The 15,184-nt window shown below is 32.9% G+C and overlaps 1 protein-coding gene across 2 annotated transcripts in view; it reads left to right on the top strand.

Moving 5' to 3' along the window:
- The window catches only part of LOC149416797 (uncharacterized), a 542,858-nt gene that overhangs the window by 459,545 nt on the left and 68,129 nt on the right, over positions 1 to 15,184 (top strand). For both annotated transcript variants that reach the window (XM_089640969.1, XM_089640967.1), the window contains 3 exons: positions 1,045 to 1,121; positions 5,573 to 5,631; positions 6,727 to 6,880. In XM_089640969.1, the coding sequence (XP_089497095.1) occupies positions 1,045 to 1,121; positions 5,573 to 5,631; positions 6,727 to 6,880 (290 nt within the window). The remainder of the gene's footprint in view (positions 1 to 1,044; positions 1,122 to 5,572; positions 5,632 to 6,726; positions 6,881 to 15,184) is intronic.

Genomic DNA, 15,184 nt, shown 5'->3' with positions numbered 1-15,184 from the left:
TGGGACTATTCTTTTCGGAGCGTAAAATTTTCAACTGTTGTTCTTGTAGCGCTGCAGTTGCAGTGGTTATTTGTTGCATTTCAGTTGGCGCTATTGTTCAACATTCTGACATACAGGGGGATGCAGTTTTTTTGTTTGATATCACGATTTTATACTGAAAATGGTATAATTCTCTGAAAAATTGTGTTTTCCGGACTGCTTGTTTGTTTTTGAAAACTCGAAAATTCAACGAAAATTTTGAGTATTTTAACGATATCTTCTGATTGATGAACTCATTGTTTCTGTTATCACACGCTATTCCTAGGCTATGAAAATAAAAGCACATTAATATTTATAACGAACTTTATTACAGCGAGATTTATTTCGAGTTTTTTCGATTTGATTGATTTGAAAATGTGTTTAGTTAGCACTAGCTTAAATCCTCGGCGTTGCCCGACTTTCCGCAAATCAAAATATTACAGTTATTTTAAATGTTGAGTGTGCAAAATTTCATCACGTAGTATCACAATTCTACTTTAAGGGGTGGACGATGAAGTGTGGGTGGTTTTTCGAAATCTCATATAAACAGCGACCTTCCTCTTGTGTTGAACCTCAAGTTTTCATAAAATAAAAATCTCTCAAAATTTCATAAATCTCGGAATAAAACTGTAGATTTGTATAAAAAATCAAATCCACATCGCCCGCCCGCCACATACATTATTTTCTACAAAAATAGATTTTATGAGGAGAAGGAATCGATTTAAGATTTTTAAGTTTACTTCTGTAGTAGAGTGCCTCCCTCTTTTTAAACTTGCAAGGATATTGAATGATGTCAAAAATTTTGATTTTATGAAGTAAAATAATATTTTTGTGTTTCTTAACTTAAGTTCAAAATAAAATTTACTTTTCACCTTCTGTAGTCATAAATATCTTTGAAACTCTGCCATTCCTTATTTAAAATATGAAATATAAGCGGGACACTTTTCCTGTGTTTGTTCTATTTAGCAAACACACAGTTGGAAGCGTTGGATGCAATGAATAATATTTTATTTTTGTTATTTGCAGAGAGAACGAGGTTTGAAGCGATACTAAAACTAGCTGAGAAGCCAAAACAGCCAGTTTCAGCAGAGTCACAAAGACAAGTAAGTTATAATAAGAAACAGTGTATTAAAAAAATAATTACTTCATAGTTGAATAGGTTTAGTAAATTAGTTCTCAGCCTGTTCATAAAATATAAAAAATATGAAGAAAATTAGCATTTTTCACGACTGACTACCAACAATTTGGCTTATTCGCTTTTACGCCTGAGCAAATCTTGTGGTTTATACATTTATAGATAAATTTTTAAGTGCAGATCCGTTATTATTTTTTTATTTTTTTATTTATTTTGTATATATATAAAAATTACAAACAAAATGAACCTTTGTCTGTCCAACTGGGAAGGATTCCCGTTTCAGGACAGCCAAATTGTGTATTTAGCACATAATATTCTTACAGTGGAATGGCGATGCTGTCAAAACAAATTTTGAGAACATTGTTGATTGCATTCGAAATGACAGGATGGTTTCTTTATCCTTGAAAGAATCGCAAAGATGTAATTTATTACCAGGGTCAATTTGGATAACATTAGTAATTGCATTCAGAACAGATTAATGGTTTCTTTCGGGACATCACAAGTCTGAGATTCTTTCCAGAGCATTTACAATTGTATAGTTAGAATTTCCACATTTTATAAATCAGTATAAGACATATGAATCATGATAATCAATCAGTATAAGACATATGAATAATGGAAGAGGAATTGAAATGTGAGTGAAAATATTTAAAATTAAAATTTTTGAAACTGACAATTCATGATGGAATTCCATTATAATATATACTAATAAAACAAAAATAAAACTTTTTCACATTAATTTTATTGACTGTAACCGGTTTCAGCTCTTTAAAGCCATCTTCAGACTGGTACTAATCAGAGATGTGCAAAATGGGTACCCAAAACCATTTGAAATGCAAAATGGAAATGGGTCAAAACTTTTCCATTTGAAAATGCAAAATGCAAAATGGTTTTTAGAAAAGCATTTCAAATGCAAAATGCAAAATACCTATTTTCAAAATGCATTGAAAATGCAAAATGGTTTCTCAGGTCAAACAATTAAAATAATTATAGAATTTTTAAACAGTTTTGTCATTTAATAATGGACATCAATGTAGAACAAACATATTACATGATGGTATCAAAAAATGCCACGACTACGGATTATGAACCACAAAATATTTGCGCGGGAAAAATGTTGCCAACGTAAAAACATAGAAACTGCTATCTAACATTTAATATTACAGCGTCATGGCCCCATGTTCAGTATTTGAATCAGTATTTTTTGTAATGGTATCACTCAATTGCCAGGGCTTCTACCAGGGAGCAACTTGACAAATGTAAATTATCTCTCATAGCGAGGTTGAGGACCGACTGATATTTGGGGCTTATGAAAAAAAGATGAGTGGGAATAGTAGGAAGAATGTTGCATTTAAAGCATTTAAAATGGAAAATTCATTGAGAAAAGCATTTTAAATGCAAAATGCAAAATGGTTTTTAGAAAAGCATTTAAAATGCAAAATGGAAAATACCCATTTTGCATTTCCATTTGAAATGGATTTATTTGAAATAAAGTACATCTCTGGTACTAATTATTCTTAGTCTACAGTTTATATACATAACATATGGGGGAGGGGGAGGGGTGGTCTACAAGGGTTTTAATCAATTATATTAATTACATTTGTTACTAAGTCGTTTTAGAATGTGGAATGTCTAGTTTGTAGCTCACTTCAATATGTTCAGAGAAAACCTTACAAGAAATATGAATTATTAATGACCTAATTTTATTGTCAAATTGCTATTATATTTGTGATGTATGGGATTTTTTATTGTTTTTTTAAGGGATACATGGTCATTATATAAACTAAATACATATTTTAATTTCTGAAAATGAAGGGATACATAGTCATTATATAAACTAAATACATATTTTAATTTCGAAATTATTATGAAAATTACAATGGATACAAAAGCGGAGACTTAGGAATTGATTCTAATTGCTTATTCATTACAAAGTTAGGGTCTATTTTTTTAGTTAAGATGAAGCTACAAGCCAAAAATGTGTATATTCTTGGTATACCTTATATCGTACGTAATAGGCATTAAAATCGCTTGACAAACGGAGTCTAGAAACGTTCGATTTCAAGCAAAAACCTGGTTTTTATTTATTTTGTGAATAATTTTATAAGAAAGCAAAAAAGTTAATTAAGTGAAACTGTCACTGATAATCTTAAATTTAATACTGTTTTTTTTAAGTTTAATTTAAGTTGTTTCCTTTATGCGTTCATACATTTCTATTGAAAAAATATATTTTTTAGTAGTTTTCATTTATATTTTTTATTGAGTAATTTATATATTTATTTGTATTCTACTCAAGCGAAACGATAGGAAAACATTAAATTTATCTAAAAGATATTTTTTTGTATTCGTAACGTACACCAATTCGTTATAAATATTAATCAAAATAGTGCTTTGGCATTAAGCTTCGCCTTAAGCGGGTTATTTCTAAAGATTCTAGTCTATCTAGTTTATGACCTTTATGACAAGTATGGAGAATTTTAACGTCTCTGTCTTTATCAAACGAGTGTTTGTTTTCTAATAAGTGTGAAGCATGATGCATCACACTTATTATTTAAAATTTGATGAGCGAGATAGGAGAATAAGGCGGATGTGAAATAAACTCCCAATATGCACTTTGTTTTGCAATTTTTGTACCTAACTTTAACAGTCCAATGGTTTAATGTCAACATAACAAGCGGTTTTGCATGTACTAAGTTTTCGATTCAACTCGAAAAAGTATATGTCAAAACTGTTCCTTATTGTACACGAAAATTTCTACAGCCTCAACCTCAATTAACTCCATAGCACTGATGTCTTAAAAACCAAAACGCTTCGTTCCTAAATATCTACCCACTAACTTTGTGAAGCTTTTTCCGGTCTTAAAAACATACTACAACCTACTATGTTCATAATGCAGTAAATGCAAGATTTCATGAATTTACGGCCGTAAAACTTGGGTATAATATTTATCTTACAAGACCATTTTATTTGCAAATCATTTACAGAAACTACGCTTATTATTTCATTTAACCCGAGATACTTGTATTTCTGTACCTGCACAGTTTTGTTATCTGATAATGTAGATTGAGGCTAGGCGTGATTGAAAGTTGTTCATTATGTTGCTTAAAAAATCTTGTAGTTTTGTTATATTATGTACCAATCGAGCTTTGTCATCCTCAATTGCAGGTTTTTGTGAGATGAAAGGAAATTGAAAGTTACGATGTTTTGTTGTTAATGCGGTTAAACGTATGTTGTTTGTTACGATGTTTTGTTGTCAATGTGGTTAAACGTACGTTGTTTGTTACGATGTTTTGTTGTCAATGCTGTTAAACGTACGTTGTTTGTTACGATTTTTTGTTGTCAATGCGGTTAAACGCACGTTGTTTGTTAAAAAAATTTTTGTCAATGCGGTTAAACGTACATTGTTTGTTACGATGTTTTGTAGTCAATGCGGTTAAAATATCAATAAAATAAAGAGCAATGCTTTGATGTTTAAACGTACTTGTTTTTTAAAATAGTTAATAATAGTATTGTGGTTTGTAATAATTCTGAAGGGAAACGAAATACATTTTGCAAGACTCTTTTTAAATGACTACAGGGGCGCACCCAAAAAAAAATTGGGGAGGGGTTGTTTGTACACAACATAAAATTTATGCTGTATCCATACCTAATTTATATGTTTATATACTCGTGTACAGAACACAAAACCCAACTTCAAAATAATTTTTATTTAAATAACAAAAATACATAAATGAAATTCAAAACTTTTAAGAAAGGCGATAATCCCTTTTACAAAACAGAATAGAGAATATTTTTTTGATATTTTATTTAACCCGGTGGATTGTACAAAAATGTTCACAAAGGGCGCATCTCTAATTATTTAGATCATTTTTGTAGAACAAAATCAAATGTTTAAAGTTTTTCAATCAAGTGTTTCATCCGTAAGTATGCCGGAATATGTAGGTTATAGACTTTTGAATCCAACCATAATGGATGTGTGCTTCGAAACTAATTATTTATAGAATTATCTAAATGTAAATACTCAGAACTTGCAACATTAACATTGCATATATGTGTTGGATTGCTTATAGTTCGTGACTTATTCATAGGGAAATTAATTTATTCAGATTTTTCGTTGGCTTTATTTTGATTTATGAGGTTTTTATTGAAAAATATGTTTATTGAATCTCCGGGGAGGGGGCTTGACACCGATATTGTGGAGGGGGCTTTAACCCCGAAAACTCTCCCGTGGGTGCGCCACTGAGTGACACACATTCAAATTTGTTTTTTTTTTTAATATTAATTAAAATATAACTTAAGCATTCAAATATTTTTTTAGGAAATAACTCATACGATTCCGACTCGGGGTAGGTACAACTGTGAAGGTGTCTTGACATTTTATGGTAATATAAATTTGCTGAACACTTCTTATTGTTTCAGATGACGAACTTTTTGAAGGGTTTAAACATCACAAATGACATTGAAGTAACCAACGTAAGGTAAGAAAATAGAAAATTAGTTTGAAAAACAAAATTTAACTTTTATTTTTGTGTTTTCACTCTTTTAAAGTCTACAGAGGGAGAGAGTTATTTTCTTATTTAAAAACCAAACATATTCTTTAACAGAGGCTTATGAGGCCAACCATCCTGTTTCTTCCTCTCCTCCCCAAAACGTCGATCCATACCGACCGACTATAGACCCGTAGACTACCTCTATAGACCAAATCGTTTTTTTATCTTTTTTGACTAGCATTTCTCGTTTGAGAATGCTTAATATTGTCTTCAATGCTTAAATATTAGTTTATTTTATATATTTTTTTATTTAATTTAAATCACATTTAATACTACAATTATTAAATTCTGCGAGTATTTTTTGGTTTTAGTTATTGTTAAAGCTGTTTCGGCTTTCAACGCCATTTTCAAACTGTGGTTTTAACCACGTTTAGACGACTTATTTATATGATTCGATTTTACCCTCTCCCAATTTAAAATTATTTATTACCGGTTAAACCGATTTACTAATAAAATAATTGTGACAATAGAATTCATATTCTGTGAAAATATTAAATATTAGAATTTGTGGTTTTACTCAATTAGTTGTTCCACTATAAAAATATTGAATTTAAGTTTTCTTTATTAGTATTGCTCGTGTACTGTACCTTTATATTGGATAACAAAGGAGCAAGTATCAGCATAGTGTCTAATATGATTGCAAGATTTTGAAACGAAAAAACATTGTTCAATGCATTTTTTACTAGCCTATACACGTGTGAGACAGTCACTACTGAACTTGTTCGATGGAACGACTCCGAATCCAATACAATAACGCCTGTAAAATAATATTTGGATACAAAAGATATAGCAGAGCATCGCCAATGTTTACGGAACTAGGACAATGTTTACTAATTCGCCGGTTTGATGAGACACGGGGTCACTGGAGCCAGGATGCGGCTAATGGCCTCCGAAAACACGGTGATGACCACAGCCTACCAGAGCTAGGTGCCACTCCTGTAACCTGTATCCTTCTCCATATTGTATTGGTGTATAACTGTTTTATGAAGACCATGATAAATAATACTTTTTGTTTCCCTTTAGTTCTGATGGGTCAGTCTGGGTGCAGGCCTTCGGGCCGGATATCACAGGGACTCTGCTACAGACCGCTTTGTCTCGTCTCACGCGCTTGGCAACTCTTCGTCTCCACACTCCGACTACCATGAAGATTCACAGTGAACCTGCACTGTTCCTTCAGGTAAATCCTTAAAAATTTGCTCAGCTATCTAAGAATTAAGCCTGAATGTCGATGCTTTGTGTTCTTTCTCGACTGCGTCGCTAAACCTACGTGGCATATCCTTACCTAATCTAAACCAAGTTCGACCTTGTCTAATTTCTCTTATCCATTTATTTTTTAAGGAGCATAAACAGAATCAAAAAATTTTATTTTTTTTTTGGCTCTCTGTGTGGTGTAAATTTACCAGTTACCTGCTTGTAATACAGTTGTAGTGTACGACGGGCGATATGCTGAAATATGTCTAGCCATGATGCATATTGCATAATGTGTCTCCACCCTTAACATCACCATTGTTACGTAGGTACTGGGGCAATCCGACATGTAAAAATGGTGAGAATTATCAGGAGATGAAATCTCTAGGCAAAAACTAAAAGTTTATAGGGAAATTGCCTGCAATCCCGTTTTTACCCGGTTTACCAATAATTTAAAGAGGTTCTTAATACATTAGCAATACTCATTTATCTCCGTGCAAAGTGTACTCGCCACTCAAATCAAAGGCTCGAGGTCAGTGGACTATAGCAACCCCGATTGGGGTATGTTATGAGACTGAAGGGAGTGGGGAGGAGAAGAAGAAGAGAACGATGGAGGTTGGGAGGTACCAGGCCATTCAAATCTGATCACTACACATGGCTCATGCTATTTAAAACGACAGCTCTGCTCAAAACCTTAAGATCAACATCAATCGCGTATTTGCAGAAACATGGTCCAATATACAAAGAAAAAAACACTAGGAAGTTTTTAAAAAATGCTAAAATTTTGCAAAGCTCGGCTCAAAACCGAAAGATCAACTAGCCCAGTCAATGAAGGGAAAAAAAGACCCAATGTCGGAACTAATTCCCCGGAAGCTGAATTTTTCACAGATGTTAGAAAACCTTTAGACATGTATTTTTACAAAAGTCCCTGACTTTCCCCCTTGTGCTTCCTTCCCCACCCCCTCTTGAATATATTTTTCAAAGCCTTTTGGAATACGCTAATATCTCCTTAATGGTTTTATTAAATCAGATTATTTATTTTTCGTTTAGTTTTTAATTAGTTATTCTAAAAAATTGTATTCTTTTATTTTTGCGAGAAAAGCTATACAATCTCTACAATTTATTAGTAAAGGAAAAATATCAGTTTTTAAAATAGTATTTCAGAATATATTTGCACATAACTTTTTTCTGAGCCTGTTAACGAAAAAAAATAAATCAACAAAACTTGTAGACAATATTTTTAACTATAAAATAATGTATATAATGATGGGTTTTAATTTATAATGAGGCACGTAGGCTGTCAATAAGGAGCACGGCGCGCGGCGGCTCGAACGCGCAGCGGTTCGCGGCGCAGCGAGAAATTACAAAAACCTAACGAAAGTAATGATTAATTCGTATGTTTGCTTTATTTTTATAACAAATTCATCTAACGTTGAAGAGTTTTATTGTTATTTTCCAGTTTTATTTCAGAGGGGGGGAGGGAATATAAATATTTTCCCCTGCCCAATGAAGCGCTTTCATTATCCACCAACCGCCGTGCCCGGGTCTGGCTAAACACTGAACAGTCATATTATGTTGTATGATTGTTTTTAACTTATTATTTAAATAAAGGTATGTGGGAAATTTATGGGAATCAGTTTACGCGTCTTCAACAGTAAGCCACATGCTCCAGGGACATGAATATTCTCGGACAAACAGAGCCTACACTTTAACAGTAGCGTCTCTTGTCCACGTAATGAGAGAAGAATACCAAGATATTGATGGGAAATTAAGACAAATAAAAAAAAATGTATCAAGATTTAGTTACGTAGAAAAAAGATATTGAGGAGGTTAATAATGATGACAGTCTAAAAGAGACGATTCCATATACTGAAGCAAATGAAGACAGGATTAAGGAATCATCGAGTAGGACTGCCAAGTTGTGGCTTTACCTTCTACATTGCATCGACCTCATGCTTAGATTTATATTTACAGAGAAGTCCGGGAATCGGAAAATGCACCTAAATACCATTGTTGATATGCTTCCATTTTTCCACTCGGCAGGACATTAACCATACGCAAAATCAGCACAAATGTACGTTCAAAGTATGTTGCAACTCGAATCAAGAATAACTGAAGAAGAATATAAACTGTTCACTGAAAATGGGTACTTTACAATAAAAAGAAGCGACAGATATCGGTCCGGTACCTGGACGGACATGATCATTGAGCAGTGTCTCATGCGACCAATGAAGTCAGTAGGAGGTTTGACACATGGGCGCGGAATCATCATTATATACATTATTTTATAGCTAAAAATATTGCCTACAAGTTTTGTTGATTTATTTTTTTTCGTTAACAGGCTCAGAAAAAAGTTATTTGCAAATATATTCTGAAATACTATTTTAAAAACTGATTAATAAATTGTAGAGATTGTATAACTTTTCTCGCAAAAAAAAATACAATTTTTTAGAATAACTAATTAAAAACTAAACAAAAAATAAATAATCTGATTTAATAAAACCATTAAGGAGATATTAGCGTATTCCGAAAGGCTTTGAAAAATATATTCAAGAGGGGGTGGGGAAGGAAGCACAAAGGGGAAAGTCGGGGACTTTTGTAAAAATACATGTCTAAAGGTCTTCTAACATCTGTGAAAAATTCAGCTTCCGGGGAATTAGTTCCGACACAAAACCTTCATTGACTTGGCTAAACACCAATACTCTATTTTATAAATACAGTATTGGTGTAATATTTCTTCAAGTAATATGGTGGTACATAACTGACGAGACATAAATTAAAGTAAGAACCTTAACGACGTAAGTGAAGAAGCAATGCATAAATATATGCGACGCGTGGCTCTTTGTATTGGACAGACCTACGGTTGAATTTGCCCTGGCAAATATCTAAAATAAAGTGGGAATCTTAAAAACATGAGTGATGAAGTCGTGTAAAAACAATATCTGGCAAGCCCTAGCAAACTTAGAAAAATCATCTTTTCGTGGGGTTTATTCCAATTATTTATTTTTATCTATAATGTTTCTAGAGAAATCTCTCGGGAAGTTACCAATTATTCATATAGAAAATAAAATCTGTTACTTACCTCTAAATTAATAATTTTAAAAACGTTTTATAAAATCATCAAACCGTTTTACATTAAATATTTTAATAGTAAGGTGCTGTTTTTATTAATGTTAAATAAAAATAATATAAGTAGGGATCGGTCTAGTAGTAGTATATATACTCGTATATACGAGGCGTATCCAGAAAGTAAGTGTACTGAATTTTTGTAGGTTACAAATCTTTTTATTGAAACTAAAAAATTACATGATTACCGTAGTACATATGTAAGCTATTTTTCGACATAGTCGCCATTCCTCTCAATGCAGGTGGTGAAGCAGGGGATCAACTTTTTGATGCCTTCCTCGAAGTAGTTTCCCGCCAACCCCTTCGTCCACTTTTCACCTCCTCCTTTACCTCCTCGTCGGTTGAAAACCTTTTTCCACCCATGTACAGCTTCAGGGAGGTAAAGAGATAATAATCTGAAGGTGCTAGGTTAAGGGAAAGCGCGGGGTGGTTCAGGATATCCCATTTAAACGAAGCAAGCAGTTCCTTCGTGGCGTTGGCCGTGTGTGGTCTGGCATTGTCGTGCAGCAGGCTGACTCCCTTTGTCAGCATGCCTCTCCTCTTGTTATGAATCGCCTTCCGCAATTTTTTTAGGGTCTCACAGTATCTTGCAGAGTTGATGGTCTCCACTTGAGGCAGATATTCAATCAAAATTATGCCTTGACAGTCCCAAAATACGGATGCCAGATTTTCTTGCCTGAAATTGTGGTTTTGAACTTTTTGGTGGAGGGTGAAGAGGTGAGAACCGTTTTTAAACTCGCGATACCACTTGTACACACTCGTACAATTCATAGCTTTATCACCATATGCAGTTTTAACCTCATTATAAACCTCAAACGGAGGTTTTTCCTTCCAAACGAGATAACGGATGACGCCGCGTATTTAGCATTTGGCGGGAGATTGGATTGACATTTTTCACGAAACGTGTTGTCGCGTTGACACTTCTCAACGTACTGACCTTAAACAGGTCTCGTTGCAGAGGAGAAGAGTCAGGCTACACGTAAGTGTAGCCAACATATCGAAAATATAATTCATTCGGTCGTGAGAGCCTCAGTACACTTACTTTCTGGATAACTTTACGAATTGATCAAAGTGTGAATCTCGAGCTTGTGTCAAAAATTAACATTTTTTATTATTTTTATTAAAGAAATAAATTTATTACATAAAAAATCGTATTTACTTTGGGTTTTTACATATAAAGAGATTTGATTTCTACTCTTTCATAGAAGCGTTATCTTGTGTTTGGAAGAGGAGTTCACAGTACATTATTTTAGTTATTTATAAGTAATTAATAATATGATAGGTATTACGTGCAGTACGTACACGTACATTAGAGAGAGAAAGTAAAATAAAATAGTTACATCATATGTTTGGTAGATGTGAAATAAATGTTAGTAATAAATTATAACTAACTAACTAACTAACCATCACGCCGTTTCCCCGCAGGGGTAGGCAGAGAGGACGGACCGCTAAACAACTCGGTCTTGGCACACACTCCTTGCCTCATTCACATTCATACATCGTCTCATGCATACTCTTCTATTATTCTGATTCTTGACATGGCCCGACTCGAGTATCTGATTCACTTGATCGTGCCATGTCTTCCTCGGGCGTCCCCGACTTCTGCTAATACCAATACAATACATATTAAAAAACCTGTAATATCAATACATATTAAAAATATCTCCCGAGTAAAAATAAATGCCGCCGAGGGGAATCGAACCCGCGCCTTCTGATGTCTGGTCAGACGCTCTGGACCACTGAGCCACGTCGGCTTATTTCCAACACGCCAAATAATTCAATATGTACTAGTCCTTCAAACAACAATTACTGCTTATTATTATTTTTCTCCTGTCCGATATTATTAGGGCGACTAATTATTGCTTACAATAATTTACTATCCTTTGTGCTATGCATAAAAAACTTCATCATTAAAAATAATAAATTTTAGTAGTTAAAGTAGATACGTAATATACTTTATTCAGAAAATGGGTGATACGGGTTATTTTTAAGAGTAATTATTCATGTGGAAAGTTTGTCTTTAAAATATTTTTTCACGGTGTTCAATGTTTGGATTTTGTCATTAATGCATATAGTTTCTTCCGGTAATCGATTTAAGAAAGCTCTTCCTTGGTAAGTATAATAATTTTGTGCAGGGGAAAATATATTTATGTCGAGTTGTACTTGTGTTTTTCTTTTATGATTTGAATTATTGAATTTTTAATGCACAGATCTTTAAATGAAGGTACTAGAAATTGTTCAAATAAGCGCTTTAAGTCGCTGGGTTTTTTTAATTTATATTTCCGATTTTATGTCCGGGTTAAATCTTCCCCCTAGGAAAAACTAAACCCTTCCACACACTTTTTCACAAATGATTATCTAGTCAATCAACATTATGCAAGTGCATTATATAAGCAAAATAAATACAAAACAATACAAGAACAACACGTCAATTCACCAGAGATCAAATGGGAAAATAATTCACGGACTCCAGATATTTTCATATCAGAGGGTTCGGCTCGGTAGAACTCTTAACAGGGCCTATAAATCCTACTGATCCCTCAACATAAATATTTAAAAAAATCTTTCGTTATCCTACATGTATTCAAAATGACCTACTTTTGCATCTTTATATATAAATTTTTTGAAAGATCTAATACGCCTGAATTTTTAATGAGCTAGGTATAATGCCAGTAGCCAAAATAACAAATGGTAATATTTTTATAGTCTGAGAATGCCAAATTCTTTTTATCTCATTTTCTAAATCTGTGAATTTTCTTATTTTTTCATAAACAGATTTTTGAATATTACAAGAATTTGGAATAGCGACATCAAAGATATTTAATATTTTTTTAAATTTTGTCATGTAAAACTATATCGGGTCTATTATGACTAATCTTTCGGTCTGTTAGTGTAGTTTTATAATAATATATTTTATAAAATTCCTTTTCTAAAAATGAATTTGGTTCATATTCATAATATGTTATTATATTACGGCAGTCAATCAAGTTATGTTTATTTTAATTTTAATTATTAATTATTAATTGATTTTAATTATTATTCTCTGTACGACTCCTATTGGGAGAAGGCTAGTTTTATATGCGGAACCCCAACTATTATTGTAAAGTTGATTGGATTGAGACGTAGTATATTAAATATAGTTCCATGATAACTCAACACAATGACAATTCAAGACACCTTTAAAAAGTGATATAAAGTCATTAGAAACGACGAAAAAAAAATTTAAACCTAACCTAACCTACTTAACCCAGTTAATAAAGTTTTTGTTTCATCACTTTCCATGACTTTTTAAAGATGTGATGAATTATCATTTTGATGATTTATACGGTCACCATTTAATATAGTTTATTTTCGATAAAAACATTCTAATTCTTAAAAATATGTGTATTAATTTTCTATTTTTTGCTAACAACTTAGCATATACGGATTTTCCATTTCAGATTTTTATCAATAATTACTCTTAGATATTTGATTGTGTTTGTTGTTTTTAATATTATGCAGTTTGATATGAAATCATTTTGATTTTGAGTTTTGAAAATGTTATATAATCTTGTTTATGAACAGTTCAAAATTCGACTGAAAGATTCTGCAGAAGCTTATACACATTTAAACTCGAACACATTTATCAAATGAAATGCTTGAAACGTGTTCTAATTAAGTCACAAGGACAAAATAATATAACTAGTCCATACCCTTTAATATCACCTGTTTGACTCGGTTACACGTTTTAATTCGATGGCACTCCTGAGACCTGGGTAAACGAATGAGGAATGAGGATTCTGGCTTCCAGGAATCGGGTAACTGCAAGGCGGGCATGTTGATATCAAATTAACGATGTCCTCTCGTGTAGGTACTCGTCGGTTAGCAATGTGAATATTGAAATGGCTTGAAATCAAAAGCATTGATCCAACCTTCTTGTTACTCTAGTGGTGTCAGAAGAAGGAGCCAACTAACTAAATTATTTACTTTTCTTGTTCATAAATTCGATCATGTGCATCTGTAAGCTTCAATACGAAAATAAGCCAGACACATAATATTAGCGTATCCATATTAAAAATTTTGTTGAAATTCATGTAAAAACTCTGTTTTGTAAAATTGATGAGATATGTATGTATTTCAGATGATAATAATAATAATTGGAAAGTTTGGATGGAACTGGGGCGCTGTACAATTTGTTGTGCAGGAACTCATATCAAATTGTATTATTTGCAAGCAGATACAGAAAAACCTAATTATCAGGCAGATCAATTCAGGTATACGTACCTTCATTGAAAAAGTTTACGACGTTGATTTGATTAATTATACTCTCTACTATGTTTAATAAAATAATGTTTACAAGACAAGGTTGTTATGCATAGCACAAAGGAAAATAAATTCTTATAATCAACAATTATTAGTCTGGCAGTAAATTCTTGTAATCAACAAGTATTAGTATGCAGGGGTGTTGGTTATCCAATAAATGGTTCCCGGGGCGGTGGTATCCATACCAACCTCCCATATTAAGGTATGAGGGGTGGGTAGTAATCTGGGCGTCAAGGTGTCCAGGAATGATCCATCCCTCCCACTGTGGTGCAAGGCATTGGGTCAAGAGAGAGTCCGGCTGGAGAGTTCAAAAGGTCTCCCCCAACCAGTCTATCCCGATCCAGCCAAGACCTAGACAAACCCCACTCCAGTTTATCACGCAAATCTAAACCTATTGGCAGCCTAAATGCAGGTTTCGTTTATTTTATAGGCAATACATTGTTATTGATTTAGTAAGTAGTTTTTTTGTGCATAGATATTTTTTAAATTACGTTATTATTCACGTAATTTTCAAAATGTTCTAAGGTTTCACCAATGACTAAATAAAATACCGAAAACCGTCGGTCCTATTTCAAAGCTCATCAAAAAATTGCCCCATAATTTTTTTAAATATTTCGAACATATTAATTTCACAGTATTTTGTAGAAACAAAATAAAATATCCAACTTTAAAATTGCAAGCAGCTCATATGATTGTGAAAAGCTTCTTCCTCTGCAGATTCAAAAGCTTATATTCGGATATTACTTTTCCTTTTTTCATCTTCGCCTTCCCGCGACACTCTCATCATAAATCTCTCTTTTCCCGTTGGTTACCATATTCATAAATACGAGTATGTAAGTGATTCAGTTATCCACGCTGCTATTTT

This window comes from Hesperophylax consimilis, chromosome 16 (assembly GCF_061612785.1).
Source record: "Hesperophylax consimilis isolate HC1 chromosome 16, BYU_Hcon_1.0, whole genome shotgun sequence".
NCBI lineage: Eukaryota > Metazoa > Arthropoda > Insecta > Trichoptera > Limnephilidae > Hesperophylax > Hesperophylax consimilis.
Note: the sequence above shows the minus strand (reverse complement) of the source record. Positions and strands in the feature narration are given on the sequence as shown.